The sequence below is a fragment of the Microcaecilia unicolor genome, chromosome 1 (genome assembly GCF_901765095.1).
Source record: "Microcaecilia unicolor chromosome 1, aMicUni1.1, whole genome shotgun sequence".
Classification (NCBI taxonomy): Eukaryota; Metazoa; Chordata; class Amphibia; order Gymnophiona; family Siphonopidae; genus Microcaecilia; species Microcaecilia unicolor.
Window position 1 is genome coordinate 40651175 of NC_044031.1, and position 17467 is coordinate 40668641.

At 46.5% G+C, this 17467-nt stretch overlaps 1 protein-coding gene across 3 annotated transcripts in view; it reads left to right on the plus strand.

Moving 5' to 3' along the window:
- Positions 1 to 17467, plus strand: part of LOC115465445 (oocyte zinc finger protein XlCOF6-like) — a 48755-nt gene that overhangs the window by 20043 nt on the left and 11245 nt on the right. For all 3 annotated transcript variants that reach the window (XM_030195931.1, XM_030195913.1, XM_030195920.1), the window contains exons 3-4: positions 7560 to 7772; positions 14201 to 14422. In XM_030195931.1, coding sequence (XP_030051791.1) covers positions 7560 to 7772; positions 14201 to 14422 — 435 coding nt within the window. The remainder of the gene's footprint in view (positions 1 to 7559; positions 7773 to 14200; positions 14423 to 17467) is intronic.

A 17467-nucleotide genomic window follows, 5' to 3' on the forward strand; every position in this document is an offset into this window, starting at 1 on the left:
AAGTTGGTGAGGCCCCACCTGGAGTATTGTGTTCAGTTTTGGAGGTTGTATCTTGCTAAGGATGTAAAAAGACTTGAAGCAGTACAAAGAAAAGCTACAAAAATGGTATGGGATTTGAGTTATAAAATACGTATGAGGAGAGACTTACTGATCTAACGTGTATACCCTGGAGGAAAGGAGTCGGGAAGGCAGTAGAACTTGAGGATATGAATTGAGGTTGAAGTGGGGGCAGACTCAGGAAAAAGTCAGGAAGTTTTTTTTCACAGAGAGGGAGGATGATACTTGGAATGCCCTCCTGCAGGAGCAGGCAAGGACAAATCAAGGTCAGGTATACATATAAACCTGTACAGTCCTGGATGGACCATACAGGAGCAACTACAGTGGAATATTCTTTACGAAGAAAAACTGCTGCTTGCACATTTGAGTACAAGTGGAATGCAAATATGAAGAAAGGACTATACTAAAATAAAATTAAATAGGAGGTTCTTTTTTAACTTGTGAAGAAGCTCCTCGGTTAAATTGTGTATATATTGCACCTGTAACTGAGCATCTGAAGTCTCTTCCTCCTGTTTTAGAAAATACTCAATGGAGTTAAATAAATGTATCTACTTGCATCTTCAAAATAAATGTTTATATACTAAACTTGAGGACCAGAAAGCCTTCACTTAATACTGACCATAGGTGCTAACCAGCCTTAATTGGGGTGTATACGTGGATTGTATTCTATAATGATCCAATCTAGGCATCATGATCCACGCCCACTTTCAGCAGGTGCAAATGTAGGAGACCCAAGTCAGGCGCAGACAAGGCACTATTCTATGAAGTTGAAGATGCGCTCAGCCCTCAAAGTTTGAGGAGCTGGAGTTGGAAGCATTTTTGGGTGCATTCGGAGTCATTGATCTAGAGGACTGGTAAATACCTACCCATATACCCTAGATCCAGAACAGAAAATTTAAAGCCTAATAGAAAGTGCATCTTAGCCAGAAATTTCGTAACAAGGGTGGATAGACTGAGATTTCCAGTAAGTTGCGAAGAGTAGCCGTGCGGCAGAAAAACTATAGTTAGCAAGGATGTGCTATGCCACATTAAAACCTAGTATCTTCCTGCTAAACCTGTACTTTCTGCTTTGGGCTGGGTCCCAAAGAAAAACTTTCCCCAGACAATGCTGCAGCCTGACTTGCACAGCTTTTCAAAAGGGCACAATTCATCAACAAGCCCATTAAATGTGACCCATGGTGCCTTGCTCTTTTACACAAATCGATGGCACCAATAGGAACCTACGATGTAATACCTCTGTCTTCCCCCCTCCCCCATGGCATGCAGTAGCAACTTGACTGCCCATGCTAGTCAATGGCTGGAGGTGGTGTCTCCTCTGTGTGACCCCCTTAGTAAATACTTCTAGGATACATTTATTTATTTATTTATTTATTTATTTGTTGCTTATATCCCACATTTTCCCACTCGTGCAGGCTCAATGTGGCTTACAGTAAATTAAATAACATGTAATTACATATTTGTAATGCTGGGTTCTTTCATACGTACACCGAGACTCCTCCCCCTCCTACGACCACTGTCTGCTTGCCCCCAACCCCACCTCCACCACTGCCAGAGTGCGTCCTCCCAGGGTCGCTGGGCTGGCCCCCTCATCCCTCCTCCTTCCCCCCTCCCCCCCATCACCACCTGAAGGCCTTCCCTGGACCTAGCTTTAAATGTCTCGGCCATGAGACCTTCTGCAGCAGTCTCGTGAGAAGTCACAGGAGCCGTTTTGACCAAGGAACCGACAGGGATAGGAGCGACTGGGAATTGCTCCTGCCTGGAAGAGGCCACTGACACCAGAGCATTTATAGCTAGACCTGGGGAGGGGTTTTGGGTGATGGGAAGGCGGTAGAGGTGGTGTTTGGGGGGGAGGGTCTGGGAAACCCGCTCAGACCCATTCTTTGCTGGGAGAGGGGCGAAACAGCAGCAAGTTTTGGCTGAACCCGAGAACCTACTAAATTTATCTTCTTATGAGACGATGATGAAGCTAAATATACTTAAATCTATTCCAAATTGCACTCACAGCACACAATAAGTTACCTTTAGGAGCAGCCTCTTTTGTCTTAGTTGGTTTCCCCAGGCTGCCTCCCACAAGCAGCAGTGTTGTCTAATGAAGACCAGCTAGAGTGTCTAGTTCCAGATGCCTGTGTCATACCATTATTACATCACAGGCATTGTGACATCATCATTACCAGTCATCAGAGGGCTTTTACTGCACATGCCTGTGAAAGTAAGGGTTCTTTATGTTTATACCTTATTATCAACACAGAAAAAAAGCACAAAAGGTCCTTCAGGAATAGAACAATCAAGAGTCCTTTAATCAAAAGACCCGACACGGGCTGGGTACGTCGGGGGTCAAACGGAGATAAACTCTCTCAAACAAAACTATGAATAGAAACACTTAGATGCTATGAAAAGGACATAAAAAGCCGCATCTCAAACAAACACATCTTCGGTTTCACTTGACATTGACTACCGAAGACAGGTTTGAGATGTGGTTTTTTATTTCTTTTTTATAGCATCTAAGTGTTTCTGTTTGTAGTTTTGTTTGAGAGAGTTTATCTCTGACCCCTGACTCACCACATGTTAAGAACAATAATTAAATGTGTGAGTGCAAAGCTTGTGTGGTAAATGCAGTTACTCGTTTTGAGCACCTCCCTGTCCAGTCCCCCAGCTGCTCGATCAGAGACCTTTTTGATCCCCCCCCCCCATCCCTGATCAGAATCTCCCTTCTGATCCCCAAACCTCTGATCAGACACCCTTTTGATCCCCCACTCAGCCTAGCCCCTCCCACGTGGAACAAGGTATACCCATTTATCCCTAACCAACCCCCCCCCCCCCCCCCCCCCACACACACACCCCTCCCTGCCTCCTGGAACTTACCCCGAGGCAAAGCTTGATGGTCAAAGGAGCAGGAGCAATGGCTCTCCATTTGCACTCCTTCTGGCATTGGGTTCAAAATGTCATCAATGATCCCGAACAGATGCATATAAGGGCCATTTTGAATCCATTGCCGGGCAGAGGGTGAGTACTCCCGCACCTTTCCACTGGACCACCAGGCCTTACTAGGAAAATGGGCCTGCGCTAATATTAAAACTAGTGCGCTTCTTACTGCCACCCATTGACCTAATGGTAAGGGGCGCTGCCGGTTTGCTGAAAATTGGGGGGTGTTCCGTTCCCCACTGTACCCACAGAGCTTAGCACCTGTGTGATGGACTATACAGTGGTGGAAATAAGTATTTGATCCCTTGCTGATTTTGTAAGTTTGCCCACTGACAAAGACATGAGCAGCCCATAATTGAAGGGTAGGTTATTGGTAACAGTGAGAGATAGCACATCACAAATTAAATCCGGAAAATCACATTGTGGAAAGTATATGAATTTATTTGCATTCTGCAGAGGGAAATAAGTATTTAATCCCTCTGGCAAACAAGACCTAATACTTGGTGGCAAAACCCTTGTTGGCAAGCACAGCGGTCAGACGTCTTCTGTAGTTGATGATGAGGTTTGCACACATGTCAGGAGGAATTTTGGTCCACTCCTCTTTGCAGATCATCTCTAAATCATTAAGAGTTCTGGGCTGTCGCTTGGCAACTCGCAGCTTCAGCTCCCTCCATAAGTTTTCAATGGGATTAAGGTCTGGTGACTGGCTAGGCCACTCCATGACCCTAATGTGCTTCTTCCTGAGCCACTCCTTTGTTGCCTTGGCTGTATGTTTTGGGTCATTGTCGTGCTGGAAGACCCAGCCACGACCCATTTTTAAGGCCCTGGCGGAGGGAAGGAGGTTGTCACTCAGAATTGTACGGTACATGGCCCCATCCATTCTCCCATTGATGCGGTGAAGTAGTCCTGTGCCCTTAGCAGAGAAACACCCCCAAAACATAACATTTCCACCTCCATGCTTGACAGTGGGGACGGTGTTCTTTGGGTCATAGGCAGCATTTCTCTTCCTCCAAACACGGCGAGTTGAGTTCATGCCAAAGAGCTCAATTTTTGTCTCATCTGACCACAGCACCTTCTCCCAATCACTCTCGGCATCATCCAGGTGTTCACTGGCAAACTTCAGACGGGCCGTCACATGTGCCTTCCGGAGCAGGGGGACCTTGCGGGCACTGCAGGATTGCAATCCGTTATGTCGTAATGTGTTACCAATGGTTTTCGTGGTGACAGTGGTCCCAGCTGCCTTGAGATCATTGACAAGTTCCCCCCTTGTAGTTGTAGGCTGATTTCTAACCTTCCTCATGATCAAGGATACCCCACGAGGTGAGATTTTGCGTGGAGCCCCAGATCTTTGTCGATTGACAGTCATTTTGTACTTCTTTCATTTTCTTACTATGGCACCAACAGTTGTCTCCTTCTCGCCCAGCGTCTTACTGATGGTTTTGTAGCCCATTCCAGCCTTGTGCAGGTGTATGATCTTGTCCCTGACATCCTTAGACAGCTCCTTGCTCTTGGCCATTTTGTAGAGGTTAGAGTCTGACTGATTCACTGAGTCTGTGGACAGGTGTCTTTCATACAGGTGACCATTGCCGACAGCTGTCTGTCATGCAGGTAACGAGTTGATTTGGAGCATCTACCTGGTCTGTAGGGGCCAGATCTCTTACTGGTTGGTGGGGGATCAAATACTTATTTCCCTCTGCAGAATGCAAATAAATTCATATACTTTCCACAATGTGATTTTCCGGATTTAATTTGTGATGTGCTATCTCTCACTGTTACCAATAACCTACCCTTCAATTATGGGCTGCTCATGTCTTTGTCAGTGGGCAAACTTACAAAATCAGCAAGGGATCAAATACTTATTTCCACCACTGTATATATTTTTTCTCTTAACTCCTAAAAGACCGTAGCCTTCTTTCCCTTAAAGGTTTCCTGTTGTCTATATGCCCTTCTTTTACCTGCTAAGCCATCTTATATACGGATTATTAATGTTTCAATTATGGTTTGTCTAAAAGTGGCATGTAAGCAGATTCCTACTGAGCCTCGGATTTTACAATAGCTTTTAAAGAACAGAGGAAATGCATGGAATCTGTGAGGTACAATCTTAAACAGAATCAGACTGCAGCCACCGCTTCAGAACTGATTCAAATAGGACTTTGGTGTTGATCCCAGTAACCTATTAACCAGCACACCCATCCCCCCTCTAGTGACCTTGTAACAGTGTGTAGGTGGGTATTTCTACTGTCAATTTAAAGTGCTTGCAATCTGTTTTAAAAACCGCGGTTAGGATTCTCTCCTGGGCCTACAGCAGAAGCATTGATGTCAGGGGGAGCAGACATTTTGTAAAACAAAGGTGCCGATGCAAGGCTGACGGGCCGATCTGCATAGGCTACGTTTCATTCACAATCCTTTTGAAGGGAGCAGCTGCTCCCCTTGCACCCCCATCTAGCTATGCCTCTGGTCTGCAGCTATAATTGCATTACAGCACTGTTACAGTGTGCCCCAGAATCCAATTTAAGATACGTTAACTTCAGAAATTTTAGTACAAGAACAGTGCTGGGCAGACTTCTATGGCCTGTGCCCTGAAAATGGCAAGGACAAATCAAACTTGGGTATACATATAAAGTATCGCATACCAGGTATAATGAGTTTATCTTGTTGGGCATACTGGATAGACCCGTACAGGTCTTTATCTGCCGTCATTTACTATGTTACTTGTACTAATCCATAATACCCTTTGGGTCAGGCATCTTCTTCTACCTATCAGCAGTGACAGCTATGCTTACCTTGCTAACCAACCCCCCCGCCTCCCCGCCCACCAGCAACACCATGCTGCTTTCACGTGATACACGATCATTGGCTCTCCCTTGCTCCTCCAGTGTAGGTGTTGCCAGAATCCACAAGGCATTCTGCTTTATTTTTTTTCCTGGCCCCATCCTTGTGGAATATATTACCCTTGCATTTGCGAGCTGCAATCTTACATAGTAACATAGTAGATGACGGCAGAAAAAGACCTGCACGGTCCATCCAGTCTGCCCAACAAGACAACTCATGTGTGCTACTTTTTGTGTATACCCTACTTTGATTTGTACCTATGCTCTTCAGGGAACAGACCATATAGGTCTGCCCAGCACTATCCCCGCCTCCCAACCACCGGCTCTGGCACAGACCCTATAAGTCTTCCCAGTACTATCCCCGCCTCCCACCACCGGCTCTGGCACAGACTGTATAAGTTTGTCTAGCACTATCCCCGCCTCCCAACCACCGGCTCTGGCACAGACCGTATAAGTCTGCCCAGCACTATCCCCGCCTCCCACCACCGGCTCTGGCACAGACTGTATAAGTCTGTCCAGCACTATCCCCGCCTCCAAACCACCGGCTCTGGCACAGACCATATAAGTCTGCCCAGCACTATCCCCGCCTCCCACCACCGGCTCTGGCACAGACTGTATAAGTCTGTCCAGCACTATCCCTGCCTCCCACCACTGGCTCTGGCACAGACCGTATAAGTCTGCCCCGCACTATCCCCGCCTCCCAACCTCCAGCCCCGCCTACCACTACCGGCTCAGCTATCCAATCTCGGTTAAGCTCCTGAGGATCCATTCCTTCTGAACAGGATTCCTTTATGTTTATCCCACGCATGTTTGAATTCCGTTATAAGACGTTCCAACGCTCAGACTTCAAAACGTACCTGTTCTTCCTAGACTTTACTGACCATAGAGTGAACGTGAAGGTTAACAGGTTGCAGTACACACCTATTTCTCTCTGGTTTCTTCTCTACTGCTCTTCTCTTGTTACCTATATAGCAGGGACCCTGTCTCTTGTTATGCTTTCCTGTCTTGATGACTGGAGTTCCCGTTGGAGTTCCTTTTGCTTCTTTTGTTGATTTGTTTTGGCTTTTTTTTTTTTTTGTTAAAGGCTTTGACATTTTGTACTGAAAGGTGGGATAGAAAATAAATGCACATATATACATGTCGTAAGATGTGTGCTCTTCTGCTGATTTCCATATTAAGGGGTCCTCTTATTAATTATTATGTTTTATTCACTTTATTCTTTGTTTGTAAGCCACATTGAACTTGAATCTATTTTGGGCTAATGTGGGGTATAAATGTCAAGAAATAAATAAAGTACGCTGAAAAATGGCCTGCGCTGTTGTACATGCGTAGGCCCATTTTTCAGTGCGCCTGCAAAAAAGGCCTTTTTGGGGGGGGGGGGGGGGGGGGGGCCAAAAATGGACGTGCGGCAAAATGAAAATTGGCATGTGCCCATTTTGGGCCTGAGACCTTACTGCCACCCATTGACTTAGCGGTAAGGTCTCATGCGTTAACCGGACAGTAATTGTCAGTGTGCGTACAATGCTGATTACTGCCCGGTTAGCGCCGCACGCCGGAAAGTTTGCGGTGTGCGTAAAAAATGAAATTACCACCCAGGCCACGCAGTATCCGGGTGGTAGTTCTGAATTGGGGCGTGTTGGGCACGCACAGGCGCCTACGTGGCGTAGTAAAAGGGCCCCTAAATGCAATTGATATGCCGACAATTTGAATGGTGTCTTTCCATTTTCCTACACACACCATATTCTACAGGTGTTGATTCTGAGGTTTTATCGAAGATTAAAGAGGAGAATGAGCCACTTTGCAATGATTATTGTGCCTTTGATGGAAAGGAAAATAACCCCAGTCCCAGCACAGGCCACCCACTCGTCACATCTGTGTTTTCAGTCATCATTAAGGAAGAAAAGGAGGAACCGTATGAAATAGGACCTCCTGATCTGGAGGAGAGAGAGACTTCCATTACAAGTAAGTAGTAAACAGTTAAACTCTTGTGCTATCAAAACGGAATAAACAGCTGATGACAGTTAAAGCAGGGCAGGGGGAACAGTTTTGCAGTCTGTGAAGTGAAAAAAGGGATCCGATAGTCCCCTGATGGCGAACCTATGACACGCGTAGCCATTTTCGATGACACGCGGCGCCGCCGCAGTGTGGTCCGCCCTCCCTCCTCGCTCATGGAAACTAACCTTAAAGCCTCCTTTCACGTTGCAGCAGCAGGGCAGGCCACTCCTTCCTTCCGTGTCCTGACCTCGCCTGACGTAACGTCCGCGAGGGCGGAACACAGAAGGAAGGAGGAGAGGTCTGCCCTGCTGCTGCTTGCTGCAACGTGAAAGGAGGCTTTAAGATTAGTTCCGGGCCCGGCGACCTCGGGTGGGCAGCGATCTCGGGGGGGGGGGGGGGGGGCCGGGGCCGGGGCGGTCCTAGTAGCAGTGATTTTTCTTGAAGTGACACACCACCCGAGTTATGCTTGGTTTTTTGGTGAATTTTGACACACCAAGCTCAAAAGGTTGCCCATCACTGCGATAGACTGTTCTTAACCAAGCAAATGTTAAGGTGAAAGAAACAAGAATATTTAAAATTGGAGATCACACGCTTAGGGCCCTGTTTACTAAGGTGCGCTAGTGTTTTTAGCACGTGCTAAACGCTAGAGACACCCATAGGGATATATGAGTTTCTTTAGCGTTTAGCACACGCTAAAACCGCCAGCGTGCCCTTAACGCTGCTTAGCAGACAGGGCCCTCAGTATAGATAGATAGATCAACAAAAAGTGATCCTAAGTCATCTCTGTGAAACCATTTATGCAAAGTAACAAAAAAAGTGCTGTCGAAGTCCCAGAAAACAAAACAAAGAAGGAAATTCTTAGCTCTATAGTACCCCAAATTTTTACTTCTGCATGTAGACAATGTTCAAAACTTATTAGATCCTGGCACTTGTTTGGTCATGGACCTGTATCAAAGGAAACACTTCCGGGGCGTAGCTAGACCTCACGATGAGAGGGGGGGCACATTTTGGTCTGCCCCCCACCCTGCTGCCTCACTGCCTTGCTGCTCCACCAATTGTTAACTGCAAACTGCAGCAAATACCTTGTCTGGCGGGGGTCCCCAACCACAAGAAATGGTGGAAGATAAACCAAAACAGACCAAAAACAAGGGAGTAAGAGCGCCAGAAAAGTTTAATGGGACCCTACACGGGTGGCTGCTGATGTACCTTCTGTGTGCCACTTCCTGCTGCTACCCCTCTCCCATGCATTCTGCTTTGCCTGATTACGGGGAGTTGTTTGGGAGTAGACTGAGAACCATACAGCTTTTGGACAGGTGGAATAGGGAGACCTTACAGTGGTTAAACTAGGGTAAAACTATCCCAATATCTATCTACTGAGACTCCTATCAACTCCTATCAACCTTTATCTCTAAATAAAGACCCCTGAGGAAGGCCTGCTGGCCGAAACACGGACCGTGTAGGGTCCCATTAAACCTTTCTGGCGCTCTTACTCCCTTGTTTTTGGTCTGTTTTGGTTTATCTTCCGCCATTTCTTGTGGTTTGTTCCGTTTTCACGGGAGATTTGGACCCCCCCTTTTTTGTGTAGGGGTCCCCAACCCACACCAGCTGAAGCCTTCTCCAGCGCCGCAGCATTGCCTGCCCTGCTCTCTCTTCCCCCTCACGTCCTGCACGCTCCTTTTAGTGAAACTGAGCATGCTCAATTGCACTAAAAGGAGCATGTAGGGCAGGCAACTTGGTGGCGCCGACCGGCGCTGGACAAAGCTTCAGCTGGCGGGGGTTGGGGACTCCCGCCAGCAAAACCAGGAGCCCGGAGGAAATTTGGGAGGGCCCAGGCCCCCGTGGCCCCACTTAGCTACGCCACTGCTTGGAGAGATAGGTGTCAAAGAAATGAAGTCTGTTTTGAAACCTTTTCTCTTTTATCCTGGAATATGAACTCTGTTAAGTGTTAGAGGCAGCAGAACAAGAGGGTGCACTCATCAGTGGGGGAGTAGCCCAATGGGTACAGCAGAGATTTTCAACCTTTTTTATCTCATGGCACACTTACACGGTGCTAAAATTGTCAAGGCACATCTCCACACATGGTCCAGCATTTTATCTTTTAACCCACCCCCACACATGGTCCAACGTTTTACCTTCTTTCTCTCCCACCCCACCTGCACCTTCTCTCCCCCACCCCCAACAAATTCAGCATTTACTTTTTCTTTCTCCATCCTCACAAATAGTCAAACATTTACCTTCTCTTCCCTCCACCCTCAGAAATAATCCAGCATTTACGTTCTCTTTCCCCCACCTTCACCTCCACAAAAATAGTCCTGTATTTCTCCTTCCTGTCCCCTCTCCAGCCAGCAACCAGGCAACTCCCCTTGTCTCTCTTCACCCCCACCCCCGTATACCTTTGAAAAGTTTTCTTGTCTGTAATGGTCGGCGGCAGTGAGCAGCGATTCGTACAAGCCTGTTCATGTCAACCCTGGAGCCTTTTATCTGATGCTTCCCCCTATGTAACATAGTAACATAGTAGAGGACGGCAGAAAAAGATCTGCACGGTCCATCCAGTCTGCCCAAGACAAACTCATATGTGTATACCTTACCTTGAATTGAATTTGTACCTGTCCTTTTCAGGGCACAGACCATATAAGTCTGCCCAGCAGTATGTCCCGCCTCCCATCACCGGCTCTGGTACAGACCCTATAAGTCTGCCCTCCCCTATCCTTGCTTCCCAACCACCACCCCCTCTTCCCCCCACCTGCTCCGCCACCCAATTTCAGCTAAGCAAGAAAGCAAGAAGTTACATTAGAAAGAAGGATCCAAGGTTGGTGTGAACAGGCTGTATGAACCACTGCTCCCTGCCACTGACCGCTAGAGACAAGAAAACGTACTTCATTCTGGCACAAATTAAGCTGGACCAACTCCCGTTTCACACTAGTTGGAAAATGCTGGGATAGAGCAACAGAGTAAGAACCAGGGAAACCCAGTTCAAATCCCACCATAGCCCTTTGCCATCATGGGCAAATTACTTAACCCTTCATTGTCTCAGATACAAACTTAAATTGGAAACCCTCTGGGGACAGGAAAATATCCTCAATCTTTCACTTTCCATAGTTACACCACTCCTCAAAAAAGCTTCATTGGACCCTATCTGTCCTTCCAGCTATTGCCCCATCTTCCTCCTTCCTTTCCTATCCAAGATACTTGAATGTGCTGTTCACCGCCGTCGCCTTGACTTTCTTTTATCTCAAGCTATTCTTGATCCATTTCAATCTGGTTTTTGCCCTCTTCATTCAACTTGAAACAGCGCTTGCTAAAGTCTCCAATGACCTATTCCTGGCCAGATCCAAAGGTCTCTATTCTACCCTAATGGTTTTTTTTTTCAATCTAACTGCTGCTTTTGACACTGTTGATCACCACATACTCCTTCATACCCTGTTCTCACTTGGATTTCAGGACTCTCTTCTTTCCTGGTTTTCTTCTTATCTCTCCCATTGCACTTTTAGTGTATACTCTGGTGGATCCTCCTCCACTTCTATCCCACTATCAGTTGGTGTACCTCAGCAGGATTCCAGGCCCAAGTATCAGCCTGCCTGTCTGACATTGCTGCCTGGATGTCTCACTGCCATCTGAAACTAAACATGACCAAGACTGAACGTCTTATCTTTCCCCCTACACGAACCTCACCTCTTCCCCAATTCTCTATTTCTGTGGATAACACTATTATCCTCCCTGTCTCATCAGCTCGTAACCTTGGGATCATCTTTGACTCCTCTCTCTCTTTCCATGCACATATTCAACAGATTGCTAAATCCTGTCATTTCTTTCTCTGTAATATCACCAAAATGTGTTCTTTTCTTTCTGAGCACACTACCAAAACCCTTATCCACACTCTTATCACCTCTTGCTTAGACTATTGCAACTTGATTCTCACAGGTCTCCCACTAAGCCATCTCTCTCCCCTTCAATCTGTTCAAAATTCTGCTGCATGACTTATATTCTGCCAGCGTCGCTATTCTCATATTAGCCCTCTCCTCAAGTCACTTCATTGGCTACCTATCCGCTTCCGCATACAGTTCAAACTCCTCTTATTGACCTATAAGTGCATTCACTCTGCAGCTCCTCAGTACCTCTCCACTCTCATCTCTCCCTACATTCCTCCCTGGGAACTCCGTTCACTGGGTAAATCTCTCTTATCTGCAGCCTTCCGCTCCACCACTAACTCCAGACTCCGTTCCTTTTATCTTGCTGCACGATATGCCTGGAATAGACTTCCTGAGCAAGTACATCAAGCTCCATCTCTGGCCATCTTCAAATCTAGGCTAAAAGCCTATTTTTTTTAATGCTGTTTTTACCTCCTAACCCCTATTCACTTGTTCACTCCCAATGTCTGTTTTATCATTCTCACCTTAGTAATTCCCTTATCCCTTGTCTGTCCTGATTAGATTGTAAGCTCTGTTGAGTAGGGACTGTCTCTTACATGTTCAAGTGTACAGTGCTGTGTATGTCTAGTAGCGCTATAGAAGTGATAAGTAGTAGAATATTAAAAAGTATGGATGAAATTGGGAACCCTGAGGGATTCCAAGTCTGGGATCCATGAAGTTAGCATCCTGTGACCCCTTTACGTGAGCATCTGCATTTCCACTAGGACTTCTAATTATTACAGTACTTGCTGGACAGACTCAATGACTAGTGAATTCTACATTGTCAGGCTGTCGCCACAAAACTGGATTATGGTAATGTCATATACACTGGTCTTCCTGATGTTTCCCTACATAAACTGCAGACAGTCCAGAATACCGCCGTTCGTATTCTTACTCCTGCCGACCGCTATCCTATATAATAATTCTCACCTCCAACAGGATGTTCCTGGGACCGTGCCTGCCGGAAGTGGTCTGCTAGGCAGGCACGCACTGACATCAGTGACGTCAGTGACAGACAATTTGGCAAAGCAAAACAATCTGAGTGCTGGCCATTAGGACACAGGGTTGATAGGAGAGTTTTAAAAGACTGAAGGAACTGAAAGTGTTAAATGGGGGGAGGGGGGAGTTCTGAACGACTGAAAGACATGAACATTTGGGAAAGGAAAACAATCCGAATGCTGGCCATTAGGACACAGGGTAGATAGGAGAGTTTTAAAAGACTGAAGGAAACGAAAGTGTTAAACTGGAGAAGGAGGGGGGGAGTTGTGAACGACTGAAAGACATGCAAATTTGGGACAGGAAAGCAATCTCAATGCTGGCCATTAGCACACAGGGTACATAGCAGAGTTTTAAAAGACTGAAGGAACCGAAAGTGTTGGGGGGGGGGGGGGGGGGGGGGCAAGTTCTGAATGAATGAAAGAAATGAAAATTTACGAGAGGAACACAATCTGAATGCCGGGCATTTGTACACAGGGTAGATAGGACACTTTAAAAAAAAATAAGAAGGACGTGAAAGTGTTACATCTTGGGGGAGGGGTGAGGAGGAAAGCGGTGGGGTATCCGGATACTGGGCGTTAGGGCCACGGGGGTACATAGACTTTTGAAAGCCTTAAGGAACCCAAAGTGTGGGAAGGAGGAGGAAAAGGAGGGGAGGGAACGGGGTGAGGGGCATTAGGAACAGGGGAGGGGGCCCTATCACACACTCTCATTCTCACACACACACTGTCACACAGACAGTCTCACTCTGTCACACACCCGCAAATTCACTCTGGCTCTCTCTCTCAAACATACACACTCCCAGGAAAACCTTGCTAGCGCCCGTTTCATTCTTTCCAGAAACGGGCCTTTTTTACTAGTGATCATATAACACCGCTCCTGAAGGAACACCACTGGCTTCCTATAAAGTACCGGATTATCCATAAGATTCTGACCATTACTTTCGAGGCTTTACGCTTGGGATCGCTGCCATATGTGGCCAATTTTATTACTCCCTATTGTCCTGCACATGAGCTTCTTTCTGCATTTGATTCCCGCCTGTCTTTACCATCTATTCACTGTGCTCGCCTTAGCTCCACACGTGCCTCTGAATTCTTTGGTTTGGCTCCTTCTCTTTGGAATTCCTTACCTCTCCCTTTGAAGTCTGTGCTTTCCTTTCCCGTTTTCACTGCCTTCTTAAAGCTCATTTATTTTCTCGGGTGTTTCCTTAATTCTGCAGTTCTCCGTTCTCAGGTGACGGGTATCGGCAGGTAATTGTCTCTGATTCCTTCTTTCTGGTCTATAGTCTGTGTGTTTCTCCTGTTCTATTGATATTGGCGTTCCTTTCCTATTTTGTTCCTTTTTTTATTTTTTTTTTGTACATCTCTTTGATTTATTGTGAAAGGCGGTATATATCAAGTCTCCAATAAACGTAAACATAATGTTGATTTTCATGTAATGAGAAAGGCACATTTTGACCCATAACATCTGTGTGTATGTTTGCAAATGCAGCAGGTTTCGCAGCTTCTGGTCCTGATGTCTTATCGAAGATTAAAGAGGAGGCTGAGCTGCATCACGATGATGAGTTTTGCTTTAAGAGAGAGGAAAATAATGTCAAATGCAGCACAGACTTTCCAGTTATCACATCTGTATTTTCATACTGCATTAAACAAGAGGAACAGCTGTGTGCAACAGAATATCCTGACTTGGAGAGAACTGAGACTCCCATAACGAGTAAGTAGAAGTGATTAGATCTGAATGATTGTGTATCAGAATGGAGTGGAAAACACGAAAAAGGATCTGCAGAAGCTAGAAGAATGGTCTAATGTTTGGCATTTAAAACTCAATGCAAAGAAGTGCAAAGTGATGGACTTGGGGAGTAGAAATCCACAGGAGACCTATGTGTTACATAGTAAAACATAGTAAATGACGGCAGAAAAAGACCTGCACAGTCCATCCAGTCTGCCCAACAAGATAAACTCACATGTGCTACTTTTTGTGTATACCTTACCTTGATTTGTACCTGTCCTCTTCAGGGCACAGACCGTGTAAGTCTGCCCAGCACTATCCCCGCCTCCCACCACCGGCTCTGGCACAGACCGTATAAGTCTGCCCAGCACTATCCCCGCCTCCCGCCACCGGCTCTGCCACCCAATCTCGGCTAAGCTCCTTAGGATCCATTCCTTCTGAACAGGATTCCTTTATGTTTATCTCACGCATGTTTGAATTCCATTACTGTTTTTGTTTCCACCACCTCCCAAGGGAGGGCATTCCAAGCATCCACTACTCTCTCCGTGAAAAAATACTTCCTGACATTTTTCTTGAGTCTGCCCCCCTTCAATCTCATTTCATGTCCTCTCGTTCTACCGCCGTCGCACCTCCGAAAAAGGTTAATTTGCGGATTAATACTTTTCAAATATTTGAACGTCTGTATCATATCACCCCTGTTTCTTCTTTCTTCCAGAGTATACATGTTCAGGTCATCAAGTCTCTCCTCATACGTCTTGTAACGCAAATCCCTTACCATTCTCGTAGCTTTTCTTTGCACCGCTTCAATTCGTTTTACATCCTTCGCAAGATACGGCCTCCAAAACTGAACACAATACTCTAGGTGGGGCCTCACCAACGACTTATACAGGGGCATCAACACCCCCTTTCTTCTGCTGGTCACACCTCTCTCTATACAGCCTAACAACCTTCTAGCTACAGCCACCGCCTTGTCACACTGTTTCGTCGCCTTCAGATCCTCAGATACTATCACCCCAAGATCCCTCTCCCCGTCCATACCTATCAGATTCTCCCCGCCTAACACATACATCTCCCGAGGATTTCTATTCCCTAACTGCATCACTTTGCATTTCTTCGCATTGAATTTTAATTGCCAAACCTTAGACCATTCTTCTAGCTTCCTCAGATCCTTTTTCATGTTTTCCACTCCCTCCCGGGTGTCCACTCTGTTACAGATCTTAGTATCATCCGCAAATAGGCAGTGAGAGTCTGATATGCACAGACGGGGAGAGGGATCTTGGGGTGATAGTATCTGAGGATCTGAAGGCAATGAAACAGTGTGACAAGGCAGTGGCCATAGCCAGCAGGGGCTGGGTGTATAGAGAGAGGTGTAACCAGCAGAAGAAAGGAGGTGTTGAAGCCCTGCATAAGTCATTGGAGAGGCAGTTTTGGAGGCCGTATCTTGCTAAGGATGTAAAAAGACATGAAGCGGTGCAAAGTAAAGCTACAAAAATGGTATGGGGTTTGCGTTACACGATGTACGAGGAGAGACTTACTGACCTGAACATGTGTACCCTGGAGGAAAGGAGAAACAGGGGTGATACGATACAGACGTTCAAATATTTGAAAGGTATCAATCCGCATACAAACCTTTTCTGGAGACGGGAAGGCGGTAGAACTAGAGGACTTGAATTGAGTTTAAGGGGGGCAGACTCAGGAAAAACGTCAGGAAGTATTTTTTCACGGAGAGGGTGGTAGATATTTGGAATGCCCTCCCGCGGGAGATGGCGGAGATTGGGTAGTAACACCAGTAATTGGGAAGCAAAGCTAGTGCTGGGCAGAGTTCTACAGCCTATGCCCTGAAAATGGCAAGGACAAATCAAGGTTGGGTATACATATAAACCAGGGCCGTGCCGACGCGGTAAGTGAGGTAAGCATGGCAGGAGGGCGCCATCCTCTGGGGGGCGCCCCGCCGCACCATGCTTACCTCGCCCTCTTCTCCCCAGATCCTTTTTTTTTTGTTTAAATTTACCTCTCTGGCGCGCGGCAGCGTAGGCAGCGTTAGTGAGAAGGAGGCGGGACACAGCGAAGGCAAGACACGTCGGGGCGGGGGAGCGCCGCCTCCTCACTAACGCTGCCGCGCGCCGGAGAGGTAAATTTAAACAAAAAAAAAAGGATCTGGGGAGAAGAGCGCGGGTAGTGTAGCGCTCGTTTTCGGGGGGGGGGGGGGGGCGCCGGAGAGGCCAACTGCAGGGGGGCGCCGGAGACCCTAGGCACGGCCCTGATATAAACTATCACATATAATGAGTTTATCTTATTGGGCAGACTGGATGGGACCGTACAGGTCTTTATCTGCAGTCATCTACGACTTCCTCATTGTGACATCACATTTAAAGCATCTTCATTGTCCATTTCACTTAAAAATACGCATCACCGATGACATCTGCAGCTTGTCCTTCTCTAGCGACTGGGATTTGGTGCTGATGTGTTAATTTCTATCCTAGAATATAACGTTAACATATAAAGGCTTTGTATAAAGAAATGCAAATAATTTATTTAAAGGGTAGGTTCATAAAATGTATTTGATATTTAGAGAGAAAGTGTGATGCTCTTTCTACAATCCACAAATAACATCATCCCATGTCATTAGGACTGGCTTTTGCCAGTGGAGGAGTGGCCTAGTGGTTAGAGCACTGGTCTTGCAATCCAGAGGTGGCCGGTTCAAATCCCACTGCTGCTCCTTGTGATCTTGGGCAAGTCACTTAACCCTCCATTGCCTCAGGTACAAACTTAGATTGTGAGCCCTCCTGGCACAGAGAAATATCCAGAGTAGCTGAATGTAACTCACCTTGAGCTACTACTGAAAAAGGTGTGAGCACAATATAAATAAAATAAATGGAATGCTGCTACTATTGGAGATTCTAGATGGAATGTTAATGTTGCTATTCCACTAGTAACATTCCATGTAGAAGTCTGCCCTTGCAGATCAGCAACACGGCCGCGCAGGCTTCTGTTTCTGTGAGTCTGACGTCAGACTCACAGAAACAGAAG